Raw genomic sequence first — 27,037 nt, 5'->3', positions numbered from 1 at the left:
TGATGAGGAAGGCAGGACTTGCCCAGTCTGAAGCCCTGATTGCTAGGTGCATGCATATTTTATTCCCAAAATTAAAATCGTTCATAAAACCTCTCAAAAATCACAGAATGGTCTAGAGCATTATTATAAATACCAATATAACTTCTGACAAATAGATGAATTTGCTGAAGACCTCAGGTTGTCTGATTTGGGACAACTAATCTGTCATTGAATGTTAAGCCTTCTCCTTCGTAAGCTTCTCAGAGTAGACACAAAAGACATGGTGTGGATAAGCCTGAAACTGAAGCAGGGTGCACCGTGCCCAACGTGAGATGGGTATGAGGTAAGGAGATGGACCCCTCAGGACTTGTTCATTCAATGGGGCAGCTTCCCCTGAAGGCAATCATCTGAGACAACTTCTAACAATCTTGAAGCAAAAGTGAACCATGACTTCTGTAAGGTCCAAAGGAATAACAAGTAAAGTAAAACAAACATATAGGAAAGCCCTCAGAAACAAAGAAACCCGAAGCTGACTAATAAAACTTTTGAATTTTTACCTCAAACAATATTTTTCAGCCTCATTCAGCGAATAGAACATCTGACACCTCCACAATTCAAAACCACTCTCGAAGAATGAAGACTGACCAACACCATGAAAAGACAGAAGATGAATGCTCACTCTGAAGGAAATCCACAAGCGGGTGTCCACACTTTCTGGCCACAGCACTGGGATTGGAACAAGCAAATGGCCGTCCAGGGTGACCACTGTAAAGGGGATAATGTACAGCCAGATAGATACGTTCTGATGTTTGTTTTTATACATAAAACTTGGCGTTACTTTCTTGTCTGAGCCCTAAATTATGACACATTCAGTGAATAAAAACCCAGCCGAGGCAGCATTGCGACACTGTAGCCCCAGCCTCCCTCGCCTCTCACTGGCTCCCCAGCACATTTTACATCCATGGCCTCATGGAGGGCTGGCCTGGAGCAGACTTTTGAAGGAGATGCTTCGTTCCTGGACACACTCATCCTGTCAGTGATGCCCCCTTCCTCCCTCACAGATAGACCCGCTGCATGGAGGTCAGTGGCCACATCTATGAAGTGCCCCCTGGTCCGGCCAGACCTCTCAGGGAGCTCAGCACCAGGGCTGTGGGCCACGCAAGGAAGGGTCCTTCCACCCAAGTTCAGGGACAGCTGTGGAAAGGGACCCTCAGGTCAGAGCAGCAGGGCCCCAGGACACCAACCGGGCTTGGACCCCCTCAACAGCCTCTCCCTGGCCTTCTGTGTGACACATTTCACGAGGCTGTGGAATATTTCCATTTTCCTTTGTGTAGGACCATCACATCCCTCTCCTGGGGGAGGAAAAGGAAGGTTTTTCCAGTAATTAAAAACTATTATGAGACCAAGTAAGGAAAACAATAAATCCCGATAATTAAAACTAAATTCATAAAGCTTGAATTAGGCTGTCAAAAAAAAATCATCGTAGCTCAGCCTGCAGCCGAGGGTAGGAGCAGGACAAACACCCCACACCCCCTGACCATAACTAAGACGTGTCTGGTCAGCCAGGCTGTGGTTAGACATGACTGCTCAGGCCAGCACCCCAGAGAGGCCCCAGGGTGTGGGAGGAGGAGGGCAAAGGGCCAGCAAAAGCCTCCAGAGGTCTCTAGCCTCCACGATCCTGGAAGTCGGGCACCCTTTTCTCACGTAGGAGGCTTCCTCGTTAGGATGGTGGCAGGAAAGCAGATCACACAGGATGAAGCAATTCAACAGAGGAAAAGCCCACACCCCGCAAAGGCAAGTCTGAAATGTGCACAGTGGGAACCACAGTAAGAGGGCAGCTGCTTCTGTTAGGGAAGAAGCCTGTTTTCCCAGATCCTGCTGCCTTAAGAATTGCCTTAAGTTCTCCTTGTGTGTGTCTTCCCCCAAGGTGGAGATAAGCAAGACCTCTAAGTGTCACCCCTTCCCCTTCCATAGTGGCCCAAGAGGAAGGGAGGGTCTGTCTGGTGTGAATCTTTAGAAGTGTGTCCACTTGTTTGCTCAGTCAAGCCGCCAGCCAGTGTGGAGGAGCTTGGTGAGGCCTCGCTCCCACAGGAGTCAGGACCACCTTAGAATCAGGGCCAGGGAAGCCCCATCACCTGTGTCAGCAGGACCCCTGTCATGTGCACAGAGGATGTGTCGGTGTCTCGGGTTTCAATCTTTACAAAAAGATCAGGGATGTAGTGGATATTGTCATTCTGAGCTGTCCAGCATCGTCCTTCCTCCGTAAAGCACCCCCTCTACAGACCCACCTTGAATGCACTCGTTGTGGGAGGTGCTGCTGCCTCCCTATGGAAGCCCAAAGGGCCAGAGCCACCCTCACCCCCATGCAGGTGGGGGTAGAAAGAGGCAGACACGTGACTGAGAGCAAGACTCGGAACGGGAAGCTGGTGACATGGTGGCTGTGGGGCAGACGGCGCCATTCCTCTCAGCCCTGATGCGGACCTCTGCCTGGGGTCCACAGCCTTCCCCCCCTCCAGGGCTCCCTCAGGCGCTGGCTGTGTTCCAACCTGGTCCTCCAGCCTCAGGGGCAGTCCCCCTTCTGATCCATGCCCTTTTTGCTTGTTTCCACAGTCAGGAATCCTGTCTGATGAGCTGGGCTAATGCAGACTGGGCAGTGTAGAGGGGAAGTATCAATTTTATTCATGGAACCCCAAACTCCACCCACTACCTCAGAGATTCTTCAAATGAATCATTCAAATTTAACTTTGAAATTTACTTTAAACTATTTTTTTAAATTAAACTATTAAAAAAACAGTGATTAAAACATTTACAACCGTAGGTTACCTTTGGGGGCGTACCTTTGGGGGACTTGGAGGAGGCATGAGGGAAACTTCTGGGGGCTGAGAACATTCCATATCTTAATCTGAGTAGTTGTCTGAGAATACAGGCATATGATTACACAACAATGTGGGTGTACTTAATGCCACTGAACTGTCCACTAAAAAAATGATTAGGATGGTAAATTTTATGTTATATATATTTTACCACAATTTTAAAAAATAGATTAAAACAGAATTCAAAATGCTCCTTTAAAACTATTTCAATGAGTAAGAGATAAACTAAAAATCAAGTATAGGCATAAATTTTTTAAATCCATCAAGATTTGTACTCTTTACTATCTGTAAGTTTTACTCTAATTAAAACAACGAAGCAAACAAAAAACACTATTATATACCAAACTTAAGATGTTGATAACCCCCAAGCCTTCCCAGTTTCTCAAGGTACCAGATTATCTCATTTTCTAAAAAACTCAGGGCACAGCCCTTCCTGCTAGAGCTGGATCCTGAGATTTGAAGGCAGCTGTTCAAAATCTCTTAGCATTGGCAACCACATATTTATGTGATTCAGATTATTTTTCCATTCCGTGGAATCAAAACAAAATACAAAAATAAATTGGATACTGGAATGACAAAATTACAATGATGGATTACAGATAAGTAGTAACCAAGGTTAGGGAAAGGGAGGGAAGGAGAGGGTGATTCTTCAGGGCCAGCCCGAGGGAGTTGCTTGGAGGGGATGGACCAGTTTTGTTCCTGATTGTTAAGGTGGATGGACAAATTCACACATGTGATAAAATGTCATGGAACAATAGGTAAAAACATAACCAAAAATGAGTGCATGCAAAACCAGTGAAACCTGAGTAAGATCTGTAGTTTAGTTGACTGCATGGTGCCAATCAATTTCCTGGTTTCAGAAATCCACTATAGTTACATAAGATGTTACCATAGAAGCTGGATGATTGGTATGAGACTTCTCTGTACTATTTTGACAACTTTAAGAAATTCTATAATTATTTCAAAATATAAAGGTAAAAAAATACAGAAATAAATTGGATGAGACTGCTATAAGATTGCCATAAACCCAGTTTTCAAATTATTATTTTTATCAAATTACCCATTATTCTTACTGACTTGATAATATGTACAAGTAAATTATGACACATTAAGACAAATGTGTACTAATAAAACACCATGTAGGTTTTGTGATTGTTTTCCCCGAAAAACCGTTAAGTTGAAGCCATAACCTGTAGTGTGAATATATTTGGAGATGGGGACTTTGAAGAGGTAATTAAGATTAAATGAGGTCATAAGAGTGGGGTTCTGATCCGATATAAGTGGTATCCTTATAAAAGAGGAGATTAGGACACAGGCACACATAGAAGGAAGACCATGTGAAGACACAGGGAGAAGATGGCCATCTGCAAGCCAAAGAGAGAGGCTTCAGGAGAAATCAACCCTGCTGACACTTTAATTTTGAACCAGCCCCCAGAACTGTGAGACAATAAATTTCTGTTGTTTAAGCCTCCCAGTCTGTGGTATTTTGTTATAGCCGCCCTAGCAGACGAATACAAGTAGTGTGGTGATGTGGTTTAGAGGAGGGAAGGATGCTTGAGAGAGCTAGCTGCCTGCGCAGATATGAAAGTTACATATTCAAAAGAAAATTAAAGCTGGCTCTAAATCACATGAAAGAAAACCAGGTCATTAGATGCACATTACTCAAAAATACTATAGTTCCTTCATCTGCATTCATTCGTTTATTCCTTCATTGGATCAACAGTGGTGACTTAGCCTCTCCGGTCCTGTGCCAGGCGCTGAAGGACATGACACATGGGTTAAAGCCAGACTCTGCTCTGTGTAGCACAGTCTTCCAAGGAAGATGTGCAGACAAGGGCAGTACAACGGATTCATGTCTCCGCAGGGGCAAGCATAGGGAGCAGGAGGGGCAGGGAGCAGAAGCCCCTCCTGGGTGAAGTGTGGAGGTGTCAGAGCTGAGTTGTGAACACTGGGAAGATGTAGCCAGTCCTCTGGATAGCACAGGCCTTGGCAACCATGGCAGTGGACAGAGATGGACATATACCAGTCCTCTACAGCCCCAAATAGACTCGGGCATCAGCTAACCCTCTATCAAAGCTTACTTCACATTGCATTTGGCTAATAATTCTGTTATGGAGACAGCCCCCAAATAACGAAGCACAGATTGGTTAGTTGGTTTTTAACACCTAGTTCTCAGATTTGTCTAGAGGATTGCTAAAGTATAGTATAAAAAATCATTTTGAAACTCTAAAATGTGACATAAATGCTAGCTATCATTCTACTAGATTTGGAAAGACCCTGTAAGTCACCTAGTCCAAAGTGACTATTTCATGGATTATGGAGATTTACTGAACATCACCCAGCTTGTACCTGGCAGAGCCAGAGAGAAGGCCCGGGATTACCCGCTGCCAGTACTCCACGGGAAGCACAGGTTTTTAACATTTGAATTCCACAATAATAAATATTCAATCCTATACTGTTTTCCTTCAATTTTCGTACAGTTCTAAGCACATTCAATTCCAAACCTTGCTTTTGGTGGTGCAATATTTCAACCTCTTAGTGAACAGAGGTTTGTGCTATAGCAGACAAAATGGGAAACCCTCTTGGTTTCTGTTAACCAAGTGCTCTATTCCTACACTCAAAGACTGGTTCCAATTTTAAACCTATGAGAGTTCAAGAGCAAGCCAGATATAACTGAAGATAGGAGAGAAAGGAAATGGCAAGTGAAGGGGAAGGTGGGGGAGGAGGTGTAGGTAGAAGGGCAGGGGGAGAGGGAAACTGTGTTTGCCAGCCCTACATGTCAGCATCACTTCTGTTTGACCAGAAAGCGATGAGCCTGGTGCCAAGGCTGTGGAAGGACACCAGTCCCACAACCCTGCAGTCACACTTCACCTCTTATGACACTTGGTGAAGCTTCTGTCTCATGACAATCGTGTAATTCAGCGAGGTCCCCCTCCTGCACTGGTGATCAAGAGGCTCAGAGACAAATGCAACCCAACTACAGTCACTTCAGGACAGCCTGAGGGCTCCTTCCTTTGGTTGAACTTTTCATATCTTCCTTACTAACCCTCCGTCTAGATGCCTTCTGCCATAAGCAACTACAAAACTTTTTAGGAAAGAAGAAAAGTAAAATAAAATCAGAAACCAAATTTACCAAAAAAAGAGGTAACAGAAAAGGCAGAGTTTGTTTGAGGATGGCTCCTTCAGACTGTGTTATCAAGTGTCCACATTATCACAGGGTATAGAGTTATTATTTTAACTCTAAACTTACCAACGGTGTCACAAGGTTCATCTTTGTGTACGCAGAAATCTGTCCTAAAAAATTAAAAAAAAGAAATAGTCAGGTGTGTGTAGTACCTCCAAGAATGGGAGAAGAAAACTTTGTCAATTAATCTAATTAATCTTGATTACTCATCTTGCCCATAACAAAGTTATCACTTTAGTTGCCACCTGTTATAATGAAGAATAACTAGCAGCATTTGCCAAGATTAACCACATTTCCAACTGGTAGGCCCAGTTACCCCACGTAAGATCCTCCTTTCATAGCTGAACTATTCCATAAATCACACTCAGTTGCTGGAAGGACTCCTTCCAATGCTGAAAGTTTCAGAAGATGTTTACCAAGTCATCTATCAGAGATAATTATTAGTCAATATCATCAAACTATAGTGACTTCCTAAGTTACTCTACTTGGGCAGGAACTGGTTTTAGGTGCTGGAATGACTGTGTATCACTTACATGAGAACACAACAAAAAAGTCATTTCTAAAACTTATATTCCTTAAAGCTCCCTAGGATCTCCCAGGTGTGTGGCTGTGGACAAATGAAACAGCAAAGATGCTCGAAATCTGATCCAGCCTCGGTTCTGCAAGTACAAGGGCCTCCCTCTGGCCTGTGAGGTATGAAATGAGGAATCTGGGCCATTCTTTTCCAAAACCGGAGCATTCCCACTATTCTGCCCATAAGTTCCCTAGTTGGGAGCTGACCAGAGCGCTGGTTGGGGAGGTATCTTGCCCAGGACTGGGTGAGGACAGCAGTGCCTGGCCCCACGTTCATCTTCTCATGGCGTACCGTGGGGACTGGTAGAAAGCACCCACTCATCTGCAGCTCTCTAAACACACTCCAGTGCAGCTTCAGGTTGAAAAGGTGGGTTCTGAAGGCACCTCGTCTCATTTCACTTTTAAAAAATTCTCTGGGAAGAAAAATGGGTCAGGCTCTTGTCAGGCTGGCACTAAACAAAGTTGTCAATGAAAGTGGCAGGTCCTGGATGGGTCACACGTCGCCTTCCCTCATGGGATAATACCTTCCCCTTTCTGACACTCCATCCCCTCCTCGGCATTCAGTGTCCTCAATTCCTTTCCTACTCTCGGTCAAAAATCTACTCTCACGGAAGGATCTGATCTGCCATTCACACTGGGGACAATGACAAGAAGGCAATGTAATATCATCAGCTTTCCTTTTACCTCCACTCCAAACCACAGCACATTCTGTCCTATTTGCCTCCATAATGTAACCCATGTCTAACGTCTCTCAGCACCAGGTGGATGTCCATGTGAGTGGAGCAAAACCTGCTTGTTCCCAACCCTGGCTCTGCTTCAGGCTGGCCTGAAAGTTGTCAAAGACTCTACCCACCCACTAGACCTGCAGAGGCCAGATCTGTAGGTTTAAAAGATTCCACTTGGGGCTCTGATGTACAGAATTTCCTGGTCCAGGCCACTGCCTCTGGCCAAGAAGTCTTGCCAGGCACCCTGGACATCCTGTGAGCCCAGAGGAAAGGGCAGCCGGCATGGGTGTGACAGCTTTGAAGAGGTGGCCCTGAAGCTGGCCGGAGAGACAGCTAGAAGGAGCTGGGCCAATCCCCTAAGCAGCCCACATCGGTTTTGCTGACTGCGTCTCTAACTTTTTCATAATGAACGTATATATTTTGGTAATCAATTTTAAAATAATTTTAACAAAGGAAAAAGGAAGGCTTCAAGACCCTCAGGCTTTTCTTTTCTATGGAGGCTCAGGGAGCCTCCATAGAAATGGAGATGCAATAACCATAGGAAAATGAAGACTCGTGCCTTGATTTTTCTGTCAAAGACGACCTTTCAGAAGACTAATTAACAGGCAGTAGAGGGTGGCAAGGAAGACACAGAGGCAGAGAAGAAAACAAACAAATAAAATTAGGGACATAAATATGTTTACTGGTCCGGTATCCAACTAACCCTAACTCAACATTCTTGATCTGACACCCTTCCCATTGGAATGTTTTGGGCGTGTCACACACACACACACACACACACACACACACACACACACACACACACACAGACCAGACTGGCCTGAGACCTCGCTCCAGGGTTTCCCAGAGTGAGCAACTAAAAGTGTTGAAAGCATCATCGCATTGTCTCACCTGGGCAAAGGGAGAAAGGGTGTGTGGCCATCAGTCCCACAGAAGAGAATTAAACAGACTGAACAGGGCTGCTGAGGGGATTGGCCCCAGCTCCTTCTAGCTGTCTCTCTGGCCAGCTTGGAGGAAGATGGCTGACAGGGCGTTGTGTGTTCTCTCATCCCCCCGCTTCCCTGGAGGGACACGGGTGGTCTCAAGTGATGGACCCTGCAGCGTCACCCACTGCTTCTCCTGAGGAAGTGGGAGGACGTATGGTGGGTTCACGGAGGGCCAAGCTCAATTAGAGGTCTGGCTTGAAAGGGTTGCCAAAATTTGAATCTTCTCTCCCCTGCCTGTTCAAGGTCCTTTCTCAGAAAAGGAAAAGCAAGCCTTCTGCCTGCAGGGTCACCTTCATCTCCAGGTACCCTGGCTCCCACTGCAAACTCATGCCAAACCCACATGTAGGGGCTGCAGGGGTCAACTGGGGAATCACAAAAAAAAAAAATAAGCATCCCAATGCAGCTCTCCAGCCTCTCAGTCTGTTCACATTCACATTCTGCTGTTTGTTCCTCAACAGAAGGAAAGCTGCGTGGATCTACAGGCCAGAGTGGGCTCCATGGATGTGTGAGCTGTGCCATCATGCAGGCCCCTCACTCAGAAGCCTCCCATCCCCCAACCTGCTTTAACGCTCTGCTCTCAACATCTTGAAATTCTTAAGAATTTTTTAACATGGGGTCCCGAGTTTTCATTCTGCACTGGGCACCACAAGTTACATAGCTAGTCCTGTGCATAACCTATTGCCTGGCATACGGTTGGGGTTTAATAAACACTGGCTCCTTTACTAAATGACCAGCATACATTTCCAGATCACTTTCAACGTGCCCTGTCAGCTCATCAGTGGCCTTGTCTCTCCCCCATGTTTGGAAACCCAGAAAAACATAACACCACAGGTACCCATCAAGCTCTCACATGAGCAAGGCCAAAGGTTGAGGGAGGACCATCCCTGGGACTGGGTGGAATTACATGGGAAGGGAAGGTGTAGGAACAGCTGGACATCCTGGTGGTCGCGCTCTGGGCTGGCCATGCATGCCGCTCCGGATGTCTCCCAGGAGCATAGACCTGGGTTTGCGGGGTAAAATTCCTGGCTTTCTGGAGGACATGTGGAGCCACAGGCAAGGCTGTGCCAGGTGTTGAAGTCCCCTTAAGTCCAGTCTGTGCGGGTCCCATATGGCCCCCAAACTCAGCCTACTAAGAGGTCCTTGCTGGCCCTACACACGGCTGCAGCTGCTGGATATGCAGCTCCTGCCGCTCCTTGCTCGGCAGCTTCTGTTGGACGCGATGTCATGCTCACATCTTGGCAACTAGCCATCTGTACAGTTGGTGGGCGTCCAGGAGGATACACTCTCGGGCTCAGCCACAGCCCGGAAGGAAAACAAAAAGAGAAGAAACCCTCACATCAGCCAGTCCCAGGACCTGAGGATGTTGGCCCCTAAACACCGTTGGCCTGTGCAGCCTCCAATTAGACCCTCAGCTTGGATTATTCTGGCAGGAAAGGACTGCTTCTCCAGAGCAGCAACTGCCTCGCACCCAATTTCCCTGTGAAAACATCAGCCCATTATTATCCCAGCCTAAGGAATTGCAGCTCTCAGCCTCTAATTATTAAACGATGCTTCTCAGTCAAATTGGCTTCCAGCCCCGACTCCATCACTGCCACCCCATCCTCGTGGGAGGTCTTGAGTTTAACGTCTGTGAGGACCCAGAGGACAGATGGCACCAATCAGTTCAGTCCAGCAGCTCCGCACAGAAGTGAGAGGGATCAAGATGGCTCGAAATGGAGAGAGACAACACAGGCTCCTGGGCTGGCTGCAGGTGACAGAGAGGGATGGAGGCCTTCGCATCGGCTCTGCCTGCATCTGAAGAAACCTGGCCTTCCCGGGCCACCAGGCATCTGCCTCCCCTGCCCCCCCATTCAGAAACACCCGCTTGCAATCAGGACCACCCCCTTCAATGTGCTTAGTTAGAAAAGAACATTTTAAAGGTTTTTTATTGTGGTAAAATACACGTAAAATTTACCATCTTAACTATTTTTAAGTTCACAGTTCTGTAGGGTTGAGTATATTCACATTGTTGTGCAACTTATCTCCAGAACTCTTTTTATCTTGCAAAAGTGAAATTCTATATCCATTAAACAGCTCCCTATTCCCTCCTCCCCACAGCTCCTGGCCACTACCATTTCTGTCTCAATGAATTTAACTTTCTAGGTATGCCATATAAGTGGGATCACAAAGGATTTGTCCTTTTATGACTGGTTTATTTCACTCAGCAAAATGTCCTCCAGGTTCATCCACGTTGTAACTAGTGTTAGAATTTCCTTCCTTCTTAAGGCTGAATAATATTCCATTTGTATGGAAACACCACATTTTGTTTATTCATTTATCCACTAATGGACACTTGGGTTGCTTCCACATTTTAGCTATTATTACTAATGCTACTATGAATATAGGTGTACAAATATTTCTTCAAAATCCTTTTGGATATATACCCAGAAGTGGAGTTGCTGGATCATATGGTAGTTCTATTTTTAATTTTTGGAGGAATTGCCATACTGTTTTCCACAGTGGCTGTACCATTTTTACATTCCTACCAACAGGGTACAAGGGTTCCAATGTTTCCACATCCTCACCAACACTTGTTATTTTCTGTTGTTTGAGTTTTTTTAAATAGTAGGCATCCTAATGGGTATGAGATGTAAAGAACATTTTTATGCAAAATATTTCCAGTATGGTAAATAAGCTGTTAGGAGACAGGAAAAAGAGAAAGGAAAAAATAAAGCCTAACGGAGAGTATTCTCAGGCTGAGGGTGCATTCAGTCTCTCTGATGGCGTTTTGCAAAAAGGCTAATCCAGAAGTTTTGTCTACACTAATTTTGGTAACATCTATTGCCTCTGAAAAAAAGCTAGTCGTTCCCAAACCAAGACCACTTGCAAGTGTTTTCTCTACCCAGACAAGAAAGGAAACAGCAGGAAAGCAAAGAAGCAATACAGGGAAAATTCCCGTAGGTTATTATTTTGAACAAAACACCAGAATTTATACATTTTATATAGTATTTACACAAACCACTTTCAAAGTAATAACCTTGGAAGTTTAGCTGCATATTCCAAAGATGATGTTATTTAGAGCTCCTCTCTAGGAAAGGTCTTTAGTCCTCATTTAATTATCATTTGGAAAATCAAGCACATTAATTTATAGTCACATATAGATATGGTTCCCAAGGACTTCTGCCTGCCCCACAAATCAAATCCACTCTCAAAGGGTGGTAGCCATAAGCCGAATACTGTAATCCTCAGTGCTTTATGGAAAGCCCCATAGGCTCCAAAAGCTATTTCAAAGTGCCTTGAGCCATGGCAGCCTCTAGCCAGTGAGTGTGGGGGCCAGAGCTGCTGGGAGAGGTTGTACCTAGGGCTTCCCAGCACTCACCAGGGTGGGCAAACCCAGATCTAAGGCAAGTACAAGGTCATGCTCACGCCTTGTCCTTGGTTCCTGGTAGACTACCAGCTATATGTTGGCAATCAGAATTATTGAATAGACTTCTCAAATGTTCCATTATACATTTAATCACATCCTGTAGAAGCAGCAAGTGTTCTCATAATGGATCAGTGTGTTACAGATCACATTTTAACCCTTTAGGGTTGGCAATTGATGAATCATCTACAAGAGTCATTAGGCATCTATTTGGTGTCTGATGGTGGCAATGTGCATGTTCTGGGTTTTTTTAAGAGGAGAAGCCTAGGGTGCTACATTGCCTGCTACAGGGTGCCTGAAGCTGGGGTCACAGATCATCCCCAGCTACCTTCAGGATGTCATCAGGTCAGGGGCTTGTTGTTTATGGCCCGAGAGGTGCAAAATAAGAGCCCTTCTGGACTCAAAACCAAAGGCTTAAACCAGATTTAACTCTTCTTAGAAGGGCAGGCTATCTTTAAGCTAAAGACATGGTAAACTGTTCCCTTTCTCTGAACTCAGAGAAAAAGAAAGCATGTAATTTTGGAAGTAGTTTCCGTAAATTAAAAAAAAAAAATCTTAAAATTCAAAGTTGATATATTCATGATATATTCATTCAAAAAAATAAAATTTTGTATTTTAACCTAATGGATTAAATTATCACAAAACATTTCTGCATATTTTCTAAAAGGGGATTTTGGTGTGAACACATAACACATTTTATTTACATCACTGAAGTAAAACAACCAAGGAAAATCAATTTTTCTAACAGAGATTTGAGACATAGGGAAAAAATGAAATAGCCACATCTATACCTATCATGGGTTGAACTGTGTCCCCAAAAAGATATGTTCAAGTCCTAACCCCGCACCCAGTCCATGTGAATGTAATCTTATTTGGAAAGAGGGTCACTGCAGATGTAATCAAGTTAAGATGAGGTCACACTGGATTAAGCTGGGCCCCAATCCAATGACTGGTGTCCTTACAAGAAGAAGGAAATGTGGGCACAGGGAGAACACCATGTGACGATGGAGGAGACTGGAGTGATGCATCTACAAGACAAGGGATGCCCAGGATTGCAGCAACCACCGGAAGTTAGGAAGAAGGAGGAAGGATCCTCCCCTCCTGAGCCTTCAGAGAGACACGGCCCTGCCCACACCTTGATTTCAGACTCCTGGCCTCCAAAACTGTGAGAAAATAAACTTTTGTTGTTTTAAGCCACGCATTTTGTGGTAATTTGTTACTGCAGCCCTAGAAAACTAAAATAACATTGCTGCTATCTGCATAGAAAGCTGCCTTTGGTTTCTATTGTCCATTGCCGGGCCCCTTGGCTTCCCTCTCAGTCAGGAAGAGTAAGTCCAGCTCTGTAGCCTATAAAGAAGCTCAGCTTCTTGCTTCAAATGGAGCCTCTACGTGAATTCCACAGGCATCTCTGCCCGCTGCTGTTGTCCCAAGAGTACCCATGGATGGGCTGTGCACAGCACACACACGCTTGCATGGACTTCCCTCCACAGGAAAATCGGGGTATTCACTTCTCCCACTTTGGAAGCAGCCTCAAACACAGATGAGCTCTTTCCAGTAAGCATTATATTTGGTGCTGGGAAGAGGTAGTAGATGAATTTTCTTGGAAGTTTTAAGAGTCTTGGGTAACTAGGATTTCAGTAGTTTTATATTAATAATAACAATAGCAATAATAATAGTTAACGCTTGTGTCCTTACTTTGGGCCAGGCACTGTGAGAAGTGCTTCCTGTGCTCATTTAATCCTCACACCTTGGAGGTAGGACTATCATTTATCCCCATCTTACTGATGAGGAATCCAAGGTTCAGACATGTGACCCAAAGTCTGATTTCCAAGCCTGAATCCCTAGCAAATTGCCATCTGTCCTCTCCAATGGAAAATGCCCTCCCTTTCTCCCTTTGCAGCTCCAGGCAGAGTCTAGTTTTACCTGGTCACAAATACAGCGGCATCCACGGGGGGCGTATCGTCCTTGCCTCCTGGAACCTGATTGTTGCCGAGGTACCTTGCGCCTCCATACTCCTCGTTCTGCCAGTGACAGAAGCTCTCCAGGGACCGCTCACCATGGTGCCCAATGGACAATTTAGCCTAAAAGAAATCAGGGGGGCAGTTACAGAAGCAAATGCCCAGGGAAGCCAGAGTTCATGCTCAGACAGTGTAGATGTTAAGGTGGAGACAGCTGCTCGCCGGGGCGTCATTCAATGTCACCTGCCCACAATGCTGGTAGGAAGATGCAGAGACCCAGAGAGAGGCCATCAGGGGCCTTATCTATAAGTTTGAATGAAGACTATGTTATTAAAGAAAAGCTTTCTTCTTTTTGGCAAACTGAACAGCATACCCAACGTTCTCACGTTCACTGCTTAACTCTGCAGGTAACACTTTCATAAGGAAATGCACTCAATCAAAAGACCAGAAAATGATGCTACAGGGCACCCAAATTTGGCCTGAAGCTCAGGTATAGCTCCAGAAGAGTAGCCATGATTCCAAAGACCTCACCATCAACTCTGCACCCATGAAACATGCGGGAGTTAAGGAGGGAGGCACACAGGCCCACTGCTCAGGGTTCCCCTGAGATTCTGAGCAGATTAACTGCACACCAAGCCTCCAGTAACAGTACCTGTCCTCCTCTCACTAGGCATCCCTGGTCCCTGGCCCAAGGCACACTGTTGCCATCTGCAAAGCCAGGGAAGGAGGATAAAATACAACACTTGGACTCCTCCTCAGCACTCAACAGTAACTAGGAAGCCTGGAGACCAGTTACATTTTCCATTACTGTGCCGATGGGGACTTACAGGACGCTGTCGTAGCAGGACAAGCTTGGTAACTTGAATGTTAACTTTAATTCCAAGGCTCTGGTGCTGAAACATATTGTATACCTGTCAAGAGAGAAAAAAAGAAATAGATAGAGATATAAATACAAAAATAAAAAAAACAACAACAGCGGTATCCTGGATGGGATCCTGGAACAAAGAAAAGATAGTAGGTGAAAACTAAGGACATCCGCACAAACTAAGGACTTGAGTTAACAATAATGTAACAATATTGGTCCATTAGTTATAACAAACATACCATACTAATGTAAAATGTCAATAATAGGGGAAATTGTGTATGAGAACTCTCTGTACTACCTGTTCAATATTCCTATAAATCTAAAACACAAAATATAAATGAATAAAATATAAATGTATTTGTTTATAAAATGAAATATAAATTCTATTCATTAAAAATAATATTAATTAAAAAAATTTTTTTAAACTGTGTTCTTGCAGTACAAAAAAAATCTAAAGAAGAGTAATTATATGAAATTCAAATTTCAATATTCATAATAAAGTCTTATTGGAACAAAAAAATACATGTATGAGATATATAACCCAGATTTTATTTAAAAGGCCTTCTGAGACCAAAAAACTACCATAAATATAAATTCCTCAAGAGAAACAAGTATAACAGAAAACTCTGGAATCACACACACGTGTGCATACAAACATATACATGCAAAGATAAACTGGAAATCAGTTGGTTGAAAAAAATGTATAGGACAGGTGATTTTGAAAAAAAGAAATGGATGTCTGCTGATTCTGGTGTTTCCTGCAGGAAGGTGAAAGGGATCTTTATGAAAGGATGGGGGAGGTCCATGCCTGTGGCCATCTGCCACAGATGTCAACTTGTATCTTCTCTAACCCTCATCACAACCCATCAAGGTTGGTGTCTCCACCAACCTCGACTCAGTGACATAAAGCCACCAGCTCAAGACCCACTGCCAGTCAACTATGACTACAATCCAAATCCAGACTGTCCAGCCAAAAAGGCCATATTCCTTTTTTCCCTGAATTCCTCATTCTAAGCAAAGTTTGTCAGTGAGATAAAGTCATAGTAACAGAAAAGGATATGCCCCTCTCAGTTTTGCACCTCTTGTTGGTAGAACTTAATTATAAGGATCTCAACATCAAGAAATCAAAGGATTCAAGGAGAAGAGAGATAGGAAAACTCAAGTAAGGCATAGGAATGAAAGCTGACGTAGACAGAAAAAAACCATCGGATTTGAGGACCCCCAGATCATTACGATCCTCCTGAGTTCCTTCTCAGGAGAGAGCAGGATTCAGGGAGGTACAATGGAGTAGGTGATGAGGGTAGTAGTGTAAGATATAGAGGGAAGAGATAAGAATCTTTTAAATATTCCCTTTTCTTTTTAAATTGGGAAAATACTTTTGTTTCATTATGTCCTTTTTTTCAGTGTTATTGATATATAATTGATATACAACATTGTATTAGGTTCAGGTATACAACATGATAATTATATATATTATACTATATATCATAGTATATATAATATAGTATATATAATATATACATATCTCAAAATGATCACCACAATAAGTTTAGTTAACATCCATCACCTCACATAGTTACAATTGTCTTTCTTGTGAAAGAACTTTTAAGACCTACTCTCTTAGCAACTTTCAAATATACGATACAGTATTGTTAACTATAGTCACCATGCTGTATCTTACATCCCAGAACTTATTTATCTTACAAATAAAAGCTTGTACCTTTTGACCACCTCTACCCATACCCCTACCCCCCACCTCTGGGAACCACCAATCTGTTTTCTGTATCTATGAGTTCAGGTTTTTTAGATTCCACATATAAGTGAAATCATACAGTGTTTGTTTTTCTCTAACTTACTTCACTTGGTTTTGAATATGCTTTTTTTCCTGATAGACATAATCCGGAGGGAGAATTTTCTAGCAGGGGCATTAAAACTTTCTCTCCAGTACATCAGCAGCAACATAAAGCAATGACCACAGCCAACAGCATGGCCACAGTTAATTCAGGCCATGTGAAGCTGGACACGGCGTCGGGCACATAAGCGGCAGAAGCCAGGCACGCACAGTGCTTGAGCATCTGTGTGACAAAGGAATTAGCTGTGTCAGTGCTTGGATTTTTCTCTTTGAAAACTATTATTAAAGCAAAACAGAATCTTTGTGTAATTTAATATTCTTTCCCACAAGGAAAAATACAACATATTCAGTTCTTCTGTTCTCACTACCCCCTCCCAAAACTTTTTCTTTCCTCAAGAACAAAATTGCAGTCATTTTTTTTATACTGGACCATCTGTAGGCCAATTCTGAAGTCATGCCTTAACTACCTATCCCTAAACCTGAGTGAAGAAGGGAAAAGCACATAACTTTTTCCTTGTTTCTGAGAACCACCCAACGGCTGTAAATCAAATTTTTCCAGAAATATTCAGCCTTAGGATTGGGCCCAAACTGGAAAACCTCAATTCAAAACATGAAAACTAGAAAGAATGAAAACTTGAAATTATGAGGGAGAAAATTCAAGTCACACAGGGTTTCAAGGTGCAATCTAAACACTGCCTGTAACAGCAACGGCAGCCAAAGACATTAAAGAATATTGTGGGTTTAAAGCAATAACACAGGAAAGCAATTCTCAGTGATGTTCTGACACGCCCCCCTGAAAGCAGCATAAAGAACAGAGCCTGAATGGAATGATGCAAGTTTCAGGAAGGACAAAGCTATAGGAACAAACTCCCTCATCAGAATTGCCTGTTTTTTCCTCTCCGGCTGAGGACAGTTCTGCACATCCCGTGTACCGTGACCCCAAAAGACTCAGGTACTTTTCTTGGAGCAAATACACAAAAAATATGTGAGCTGGAGGGGGAGAAAAGCTTCATGCTCTAGAGGCTGGGACGGAGGGCAAGATGGGGAATTGTTTAATGAGTGTAGAGTTTCCGTCTTGCCAGATGACAAAGTTCTAAGGTTTGGTTGCACAACAATGTGAATACAATTAATGATACTGAACTGTACACTTAAAAATGACTAAGATGGTAAATCCTGTTATGTGTATTTTACCAAATTAAAACTTTTTCATTAATTAATTTAAGACAAGAAGCTTCATGCTCTGAACAACGTTCTCTAGTAAGCCTGCAGGAAGGTACCCCCCCTTGATGTGCAACTGGGACACCCACATTCAGGAGAGCAGGCGGGAGCGACCACAGCTAAAGCACCTTGTCACCTGAGCAGACCACGCTCCCACAAAGCCCAGCAGAGCGCAGGACCAGGCAGACGCACAGGATCTCCCTCAAGGCCCAGTGCCAAGCCAGGCGAGCCGGGCGAGCCAGACGAGAATCCGACGACAGCCACAGAACACAAAGCAGCAGGCCTCAAAGACATGTAAGGAAGTCTCCCTGTCCTCCTCTCCCATGGAAATTCACACTCAGGAGAGTCTTGGAGGCAGCGGCCCCATGACATTTAGGGAGACACCTGGTTGGGCAGGGAACAGCACAACCAATTGTCTGGAAAGTCTGTCTCATGCATCCAGTTCTGGCTGCATCCTGGCAAGTGTTCAGAGCCCCAGCTTCATTTGTCACATTTCCTTGGCAGCCTGGGGGCCGAGTGGGTGGACCCACTGCCAGCAGCGCACTGCAGGGCTCCCCTGGCTGGGCGACATGGGGACACGGTCAGGGAGGGGTAGACAGGGACAGGTGATGGGGGCACGTGGGGAGGAGCTGTTCGCAATGCCAGGTGGGGTTTTCACATAAGCACCATCTACCTGGTGACTTAGGGCCTCCCCAGGGACAGACGGGAAGTGGAGCTGACTCCCTCACATCGCAGGCCGCACCCATCCAGACCCGCACCCTGGAAGGGGCTATATTCTCTAGCAGTCCCTCTGAGCGGGGTCCCTGAAGCAGCAGCACCAACATGGCCTGAGCACATTTTGGAAACGCATTCTGGAGCCCACCCCAGACCCCATGAATCAGAACCCGGTGGAGGGGGGTGGGCCCAGCCATCTGCATTCCACAAGCCCCCCAGCAGCTTCCCATCATGGCCACTGGGGTGTGGGAACCAGTGAGTGCTCTAGCACTGCTGCTAGCTTCTCTGCTCACCAGAGAGAGACTTGTTGTCTGTTTCACATGGTAATTGAGTCAAATTGATGTCATTTTTCCTCCAAACAGAACTTGCCTGGAGCGTCTCAGGTTTTCATTCCACTCTGTGGTTGTTAAGGAAGCTAAAAACAACCAAAGCTCTGTCAAGTGACCCCATTTTCCAATTTGGCTGCCCAAACCCAGGGCTTCTAGTGTCAGCACCACCTGTTTCCATCTGCAATTTGTTCTTCAAAATATTCCTGCTTCTGTGTCACCACCACCCCCAACCAAAGAAAAATCAAGTCACGTACATAAAAAGGCACTACAGCATATTTGGAAAATCAACCAAAGCCCACTCAGGGCACCCACTGCAGCTTGCTGACAGCTCAGAGACACAGGTCTGGCCGAAGTTTCTCCCTCCACACATTCCTGCACAGGTGAGCGGACTGCTGGGACACATAGCCCAGTGGGACTCTATACCCCTCTGAGCCAGGTGGAGGGATCTTTTAAAACACAAATCAGTGTATACCACTCTTCTACTTGACCCCTGCACAGCTTCCCCATCGCACATGCAGTGAAGCCGGCTCTCCATGCCCTGACTCCTGAGGGGGCGGCCGGAGCACCTCTCACTGTGCCCCACCCTCCCCATCACCCACCAGGAATGACCTCTCCCTGTGCCTCCCAAATGCCAGACTGACTCCCACTGGCTGGCTCCTTATGTCAGTGTAATGCCTTCCCTTCTAAGTGGAGGGTCACTCATCACAGAGGTGTCCCTGACTGCCCCAGTCACTTGCTATCACCTGGATCTTTGCATAGCAGTTTATAAAATTTGCACACAAATCCCTGATTTGTGTGTTGAGTACTGTCTGTTGGTGCCACCACATGAGCTCCATGAGGATGGGACCTGTTGTGGTCCCTACTCGATCCCCAGTCCCTAGGAAGTCCCCAGCACACATTAGGTACCCAATAAATATAACTGAATGGAATTAGTGAGTGCATCTCATTTTTTTTTATAGTGGTAAAAAACATATAACATAAAATTTACCATCTTAATCATTTTTAAGTATACAGTTCAGTAGTGTTAAATACATTCTCATTATTGTGCTACCATCACCACCACCCACCTTTAGAGCTTTTTTATGTTCCCAAACTGGACCTCTGCACCCATTAAACAACTTCTCATAACCCTCTCCCCTCAGCCCCCGGCAACCACCACTACTTTCTGTCTCTATGAATTTGACTACTCTAGGCACCTCTTATGAGTGGACTCATACAGAACCTGTCTTTTTGTGATTGGCTTATTTCCTTAACATAATGTCTTCAAGGTTCATCTATGTCATAGCATGCATCAGTTTCTTTCCTTTTTAAAGTTGAATAATATTCTATTGTGTATATATGTACACATATATATTTTTGTTTATCCTTCAATGGACATTTGGGTTGCTTCCTCCTTTTGTGAATTATTTGTGAATAATGCTGCCATGAACAAATATCTCTTGGAGACCCTGCTTTCAATTCATTTTGTGTATATACCCCAAAGTGGAACGACAGAATCATATGTCATGTGAGTGAACCTCTTTTATGCTTTGGTCTGTGTAGTGTCTGGACACTTTGTTGGGATTTTTTAAATTTCTTTTTCTTTTTTGGCTAAAGATGCTGTTTTCATTGGGGAAAGTTCCCCACTGGGTGAGCTCTGGAGAAAGGAAGGAACCCTCTTTCCACTGTAGAAACCAAAGCAGGTGGAAACTCACTCTGCTTGCCACAGAAGCCCTGGAGGGGCACTAGCAGTGGAGAGATGGTCCCAGGACACAACAGTGGCAGCAGGACTGCAGCCCACACTCCTGGCCGGAACTCAGCCTTGCTCTCTCCTGCTGCCTGGCCTCTCTCCCTTGAGTCTCCTGCCCCTTACCCTCCCCCCATTTCTGAGGCTGGTGACCCAGTCTTCCTTTTGATTCTGGGCTCCTCCGTATACAGGTCCAAAAACATGTTTCTCTTCTGCTTCAGTTAGCCCAGATCCAGTTTCTTCTGCTTATAATCAAAACCCCTGACTGATACAAGAGCCAAGCTCACTGCTCTGTGATTTACAAAGCTCCTTTATTCCTTGTTTTAAAACGGGACCATTCTGCATGATGCTGGTAGGGGAACCACTGACCAAAACCGCCCACCCTGGCCAGGCACCACAGTAACCATCTGTATGAGTTGTTTTACGACAGAAAGTCCTGGTATGGAACATGGAACTAATAAGCCACCACCAGCCTGAAGAATTCGGGAAAGGTCAAAAGGAGACGCCAGTTCATATGTCCTACCAACCTCCCAGAATCCTCCTCGCTGGAATCCATCTTGGCTGAGCGATGAGCACACCACCAGGAAGGACCCTGAGCCAGAATGATTGGCCAGAGACCACCCGAAAACTAATCCCATCACCATAAAACCTGAGACTGAGAGCCATGTGGCAGAGCAGTTCTCCTGGGTTCCATTACCCTCCTGCTCTCCACCCGGGTGCCCCTTCCCAATAAAGTCTCTTGCTTTGTCAGCACACATGTCTCCTTGGTCAATTCATTTCCAAGTGTTAGACAAGAGCCCACTCTTGGGCCCTAGAAGGGGTCCCCCTTCCTGCAACAATGCCAGGGTTGTTTTAGTACCGCTTCCATGCTTTACAAGTCTTCAAAAATGACCAAAGTGGCTCTGCTCTCATAGCAGCCACTTCTTCTGTTGCTCTGAAGACTGATTCAACAGGGCTCAGAGGTGAAGTCGTCTGTAGCAGCCAAGCATGCTCTCAGAACAGTTCTTTCCCACCACACTTGCTTTATCAGCTCCATCTTGATACCTCCTCCTTGAAGGACAAGATATGACAGGGGCTGAAGGGGACCACCCATAGCACAGTGGGCTGTGTGGGAGGTGTAAATATGTAATTGCATTTATGTAGAAACACTTTCTATTAGAGTTTAGGACACCACATCTGTGTGACATGCTTAGAATACAAAAGGCTTTTCAGATGTAAATTAATCGAGGAATTAAAAAAGGAAAGCCAGTGTTTACACAACTTCAGCGCTAAATCCTTTGCAAAGGATGTTAGAAAATGGCATTAGTCACTCATTTATGAGTTCACAGATGCCACAAAAATTTCTCGATCACCTGCACATGTACAAGGCACTGGGGAAATAATGACAAAGGTGTACACACAGTCCTACCTAGATGAGCTTATGGATGGTGCAAAGACAGTAAGCAGGGTGGGTTTTTTAAAATTCTGTTAAATATGCATAATATGAAATTTACATTTTTAAGTGTATGGTTTAGTGGCATTAAGTACATTCAGATTGTTGTGGAACAATCACTACTATCCATCTACAGAACTTTTTCATCTTCCCCAATTGAAACTCTGCAGCTATTAAACACTAACTCCCCATTCCCCATCCTGCTCTAGCCCCTGGCAACCACCATTCTACTTTCTGTCTCTATGAATTTGACTACTCCAGGCACTTCATTTGAGTATAATCATACAGTATTTGTACAGTATTTATACTTTTGTGACTGGCTTATTTCATTTAATATAATGTTCTCAAGGTTCATCCTTGTAGCGTGTGTCAGAATTTCCTTCCTTTTCTAAGGCTGAATGATAGTTAATTGAGTGTATATACCACATTTTGTCTACCCATTCATCCTTCAGTGGACACTGAGTTGCTTCCTCCTTTTGACTATTGTGAATAATGCTGCTATGAACATGGGTGTACAAGTTTCTGTTCATGACCCTGCTTTCACTTCTTTGGGGTATATACCCAGAAGTGAATCATATTAAAATTCTATTTTTTTTAAGAACCATCATACTGTTTTCCAAAGGAGCTGCACCATTTTATAGTCCCAAGAACAGTACACAAGGGTGCCCATTTCTCCATATCCTTGTCAACACCTGTTATTTTACAATTTTTTTAGTAACAGCATTTTAATGAGAGTGACATAATATCTCATTGTGGTTTTGATTTGCATTTCCCTAATGATTAGTGACACTGAATATCTTTTCATATGATTACTGGCCATTTGTGTATCTTCTTTGGAGAAATGTCTATTCAAGTCCCTTGCCCATTTTAAAATCAGGTTGTTTAGTTTTGTTGTTGTTGTTGTTGAATTTTAGGTGTTCTCTACATATTCTGGATATTATCAGGTATGTAATTTGCAAATATTTTCTCCCATTTTTTGAGTTGCCTTTTTACTCTGTTTATAGTGTCCTTTGATGCATAAAAGTTTTAAAATTTGGTGAAGACCAATTTGTCTACTTTTTTCTTTTGTTGCCTGTGCCTTTGGTGTAATATCCAAGAAATTATTGCCAAATCCAATGTCAGGAAGTTTTCCCCTATGTTTCCTTCTAGGATTTTTATAGTTTTAGCTCTTACATTCAGGTCTTTAACCCATTTTGAATTAATTTTTGTATATGATGTTAGGTAAGGGTCCAACTTCATTCTTTTGCGTGTACATATCCAGTCTTCCCATCACCATTTGTTCAAAAGACTGTCACTTCCCCATTGAATGGTCTTTGTAGTCTTGTTGAAAAGCATTTGACCACATATGTCAGAGTATATTTCTGGGCTCTCTATTCTATTCCATTGGTCTATATGTTTGTCTTTATGCCAGTATCACAGTGTTTTGATTACTATACCTTTGTAGTAAATTTTGAAATCAGGAAATGTGAGTCTTCCAACTTTTTCTTTTCCAAGATTTTTTTGGCTATTCAGGGTCTCTCGAGAGTCCATGCAAATTTTAGAATGGATTTCTCAATTTCTGCAAGGAAAAACGTTGTTAGGATTTTGCTAGTGACTGCATGAATCTGTACATTGCTTTGGGCAGTACTGACATCTTAATTATAAGACTTCTAATCCATGAACATCAGTGTCTTTCCATTTATTTATGTCTTCTTTAATTTCTTTCCATCAATGTTCTGTAGTTTTTAGTGTACAAGTTTTTCACCTCTTTGATTAATTCCTAAGTATTTTATTCTTTTTGACACTATTGTAAATGGAATGGTTTTCTTAATTTCCTTTTCAGATTGTTCACTGTTAGTTACAGAAATGCAACTGATTTGTGTATATTGGTTTTGCACCCTGCTAATTTGCTGAATTATTTTATTAGTTCTAATTTTTGTGTGTAGGATTTCATGATTTTCTACATGGCTCATGCTATCTGTAAACATAGATAATTTTACTTCTTCCTTTCCTAATTGGATGCCTTTTATTTCTTTTTCTTGATTAATTGCTCTGGCTAGGACTTCCAGTACTATGTTGGATAGAAGTAGTGAAAGTAAGCATCCTTGTCTTGTTCCTGATCCTAGAGGAGAACTTTTCAATCTGTCACCATTGAGTATTGCATCCACTATGGGTTTTTCATATATGGCTTTTATGATGTTGAGGTAGATTCCTTCTATTCCTAGTTTGTTGAGTGTTTTTTATCATGAAAGACAGATGAATTTTACCAAATGCTTTTTCTTCATCAATTGAGACGATTATGTGATTTTTTCCTTCCTTCTGTTAATGTGGTGTATTACACTGCTTGATTTTTGTATGTTGAACCATCCTTGCGGTCTAGAAATAAATCCCAGTTTGTCATGGTGCACAGTATGATTCTGGTTTGCTAGTATTTTGTTGAGAATTTTTGTAATAATGTTCAAAAGGGAAATTGTTTTCTTATTCATAAGGAACTACAGTTTTCTTTTCTTGTAGTGTCTTTATCCGGCTTTGGTATGAGGGCAATGCTAGCTTCATAGAAAAGAATTAGAAAGCATTTTCTCCTCTTCAGTTTTTTGGAAGAGTTTGAGGAGGATTGATTAATTAGTTTTCCTTTAAATGTATGGTATAATTCACCAGTTAAGCTCTCAGGTTCAGGGCTTTCCTTTGTCAGGAGATTTCTGATTACTGATTCAATCTCCTTACTAGTTATAGGTCTATTCAGATTTTCTAGATCTTTGCGATTAAGTCTTGGTAAGCTCTGTGTTTCTATAGGTATTTGTCCAGTTCATCTAGGTTATCTGATCTGTGGGTATACAATGGTTCATAGTATTCTTTTTTTTTTTTAATTTTTGAATTTTATTTTATTTTTTTATACAGCAGGTCCTTATTAGTCATCAATTTTATACACATCAGTGTATGCATGTCAATCCCAATTGCCCAATTCATATAGTATTCTTTTATAATCCTTTTTGCTTCTATAGAATTGGTAGTCATGCCCCCACTTTCATTTCTGATTTTAGTAATTCAAGTTTTTTTTAATTAATCAGTCTAGCTAAAGATTTATCAATTTTGTTAATTTTTTTGAAGAATCAATTCTTGGTTTTGTTGATTTTTTCTATTGTTTTTCTATTCTTTATTTTATTTATTTCTACTCTAATCTTTATTATTTCCTTCCTTCTGCTAGCTTTGAGTTTAGTTTGCTCTTCTAGCTCTTTAAGGTGTGAAGTTAGGTTATTGATTTGAGATCCTTCTTTTAATGTAAGCATTTTACAGGTATACATTTCCTTCTGAGCACTGCTCTCACTGTGTTCCATAAGTTTCGGTATATTGTGTTTTCATTTTAATTCAGCTTTATGCATTTTTCTCATTTCCCCTGTGATTTCTCCCTTGACCCACTGGTTGTCTAAGAGTGTGTTGTTTAATTTCCACATATTTGTGAATTCTCCAGTTTTCCTTCTGTTACTGATTTCTAACTTAATCCCACTGTGGTTGGAGAAGATACTTTGTATGATAGCTTTTAAATCTGATGAAACTTGATCTGTGAGCTAATATACAGTATATCCTGGAGCATGCCCCATGTGCATTTGAAAAAAAAAGTATTATCCTGCTGTAATTGGGAAGAGTGTTCTGTATATCTTGTTAGATCTAGTTGGCTTATTGTGTTGCTCAAGTCCTCTATATCCTTACTTATCTTCTGTTTAGTTTTCCTATCCACTACTGAGAGGTGGGGGGGGGGGCCGGAGGTGAACTATCTAATTATTATTTTAGAAAACTGCATATTTCTCATTACAATTCTACAAATTTTTGCTTCATATATTTTAATGATTTGTTATTAGGTGCATAAATACTTGTAACTGTTATATCTTCTTCTTGTATTGAAACTTTTATTAATATACAGTATCCTTCTTTGTCTCTTGTAACTTTTTTTGACTAAAGTCTATCTTGTATCATATTAGTATAACCACTCATGATCTCTTATGGTTACTATCTGCATGGAATATCTTTTTCCATTCTTTTACTTTCAATTTATTTGTGTCTTTTGATATAAAATGAGCCTCTTGTATACATTGGAGCATTTTTTTATATTCATTCTGCTAATCTGTCTTTTGACTGGAGAGTTTAATCCATACATTTAAGATAATTACTGACAAGGAGGGACTTACCTGTGCATTTTGCTATTTGTTTTCTATATGTTTTATAGCTTTTTTTTTGGTCCCTCATTTCCTACATTACTGATTTTTTTGCATGTTAAATTTTTTATGGTGAAACTTCTTAATTCCCTTCTCATTTCCTTTTATGTATATTTTATAGCTATTTTGTTTGTGGTTACTATGAGCATTACATTTAACATCCTAACATTACAGCACTCTGATTTTATACCAGCTTAAATTCAATAGCATACAAAAACTCCGCAGCAAGATGATTTTTAAAAAGGAAATAAATGTGGAATTATAAATCAAGATAAGAACCACCGAGTAAGAACCAGACTGCTATGATAAAGAAAACAGGTGGCCTTCTCAGAGGAGTCAGCAAGGAGGGCTCCTCTAAGGGGACATTTACACAGAGACCTAAAAGACAGAGGAGCTAGCCATGTATGAAGCGGGGTGAAGAACATTCCTGACAAAGAGTTACCACAAGTCAGAGAGGAGCTGGGGCCCCTGAGAAATGGTGGCCCACATGGCAGGAGTCTGTGCTAACGTGGAGAAAGGAATGAAGCCCAGGAGAAGCAGGTGGATCCCAGCCACATGGCCTGGGAGGGCAGAAGGGGAAGGATTTCCATATCCACCATGAGGAAAGCCACAGAGAGTCTCAGAACTGCCTAGTGACAAGGTTCTAATCCTGTTGGAAGAAGATCTTGCTGGCCATTCTGCAGCAAGGATTCAAGGGGGAAGAAAATGGAAGTGAGGAGCCCAGCAAGAAAACTCCTGCAGTTGTCAAGGTAAAAAATAATGGTGGTCAGTCCAGGGTGGAGATGGAGAGAAAAGACAGATTTGAGATATGCTCATCACCTTGACAAGGTGGTACAGGGGTCCCTCAGCCCAGGCCTGAGTCCTCACCCTGCTAAGTACTCACTGGGTCTGCACCCCGTACTCCCCACAAGCCTCTGCCTCTCTTTCCTTCACTGTAAAATGAGAATGATGAAATCCACCAGGTATGAGGGGGAAGTGACATGAAATCAAGAAGCTTCCATCTGGACTGGTCAGTGCATCACAAACACAC

General features: G+C 42.9%; 1 protein-coding gene and 1 long non-coding RNA gene across 15 annotated transcripts in view; one reads left to right on the top strand and one right to left on the bottom strand.

Moving 5' to 3' along the window:
- The window catches only part of ADAMTS17 (ADAM metallopeptidase with thrombospondin type 1 motif 17), a 373,038-nt gene that overhangs the window by 269,835 nt on the left and 76,166 nt on the right, over positions 1-27,037 (bottom strand). For all 14 annotated transcript variants that reach the window (XM_082448434.1, XM_082448435.1, XM_082448436.1 and 11 more), the window contains 3 exons: positions 14,509-14,592; positions 13,647-13,804; positions 6,103-6,146 (listed from right to left, as the gene is read on the bottom strand). In XM_082448434.1, the coding sequence (XP_082304560.1) occupies positions 6,103-6,146; positions 13,647-13,804; positions 14,509-14,592 (286 nt within the window). The remainder of the gene's footprint in view (positions 1-6,102; positions 6,147-13,646; positions 13,805-14,508; positions 14,593-27,037) is intronic.
- Positions 1-27,037, top strand: part of LOC309654486 — a 551,553-nt gene that overhangs the window by 459,021 nt on the left and 65,495 nt on the right. The gene's annotated exons all lie outside the window — the stretch shown is intronic.

This window comes from Balaenoptera physalus, assembly GCF_965194825.1.
Source record: "Balaenoptera physalus genome assembly, chromosome: 2".
Taxonomy (NCBI): Eukaryota; Metazoa; Chordata; class Mammalia; order Artiodactyla; family Balaenopteridae; genus Balaenoptera; species Balaenoptera physalus.
The sequence above is the reverse complement of the archived record's forward strand: the minus strand, read 5'-3'. Positions and strand labels throughout refer to the sequence as shown.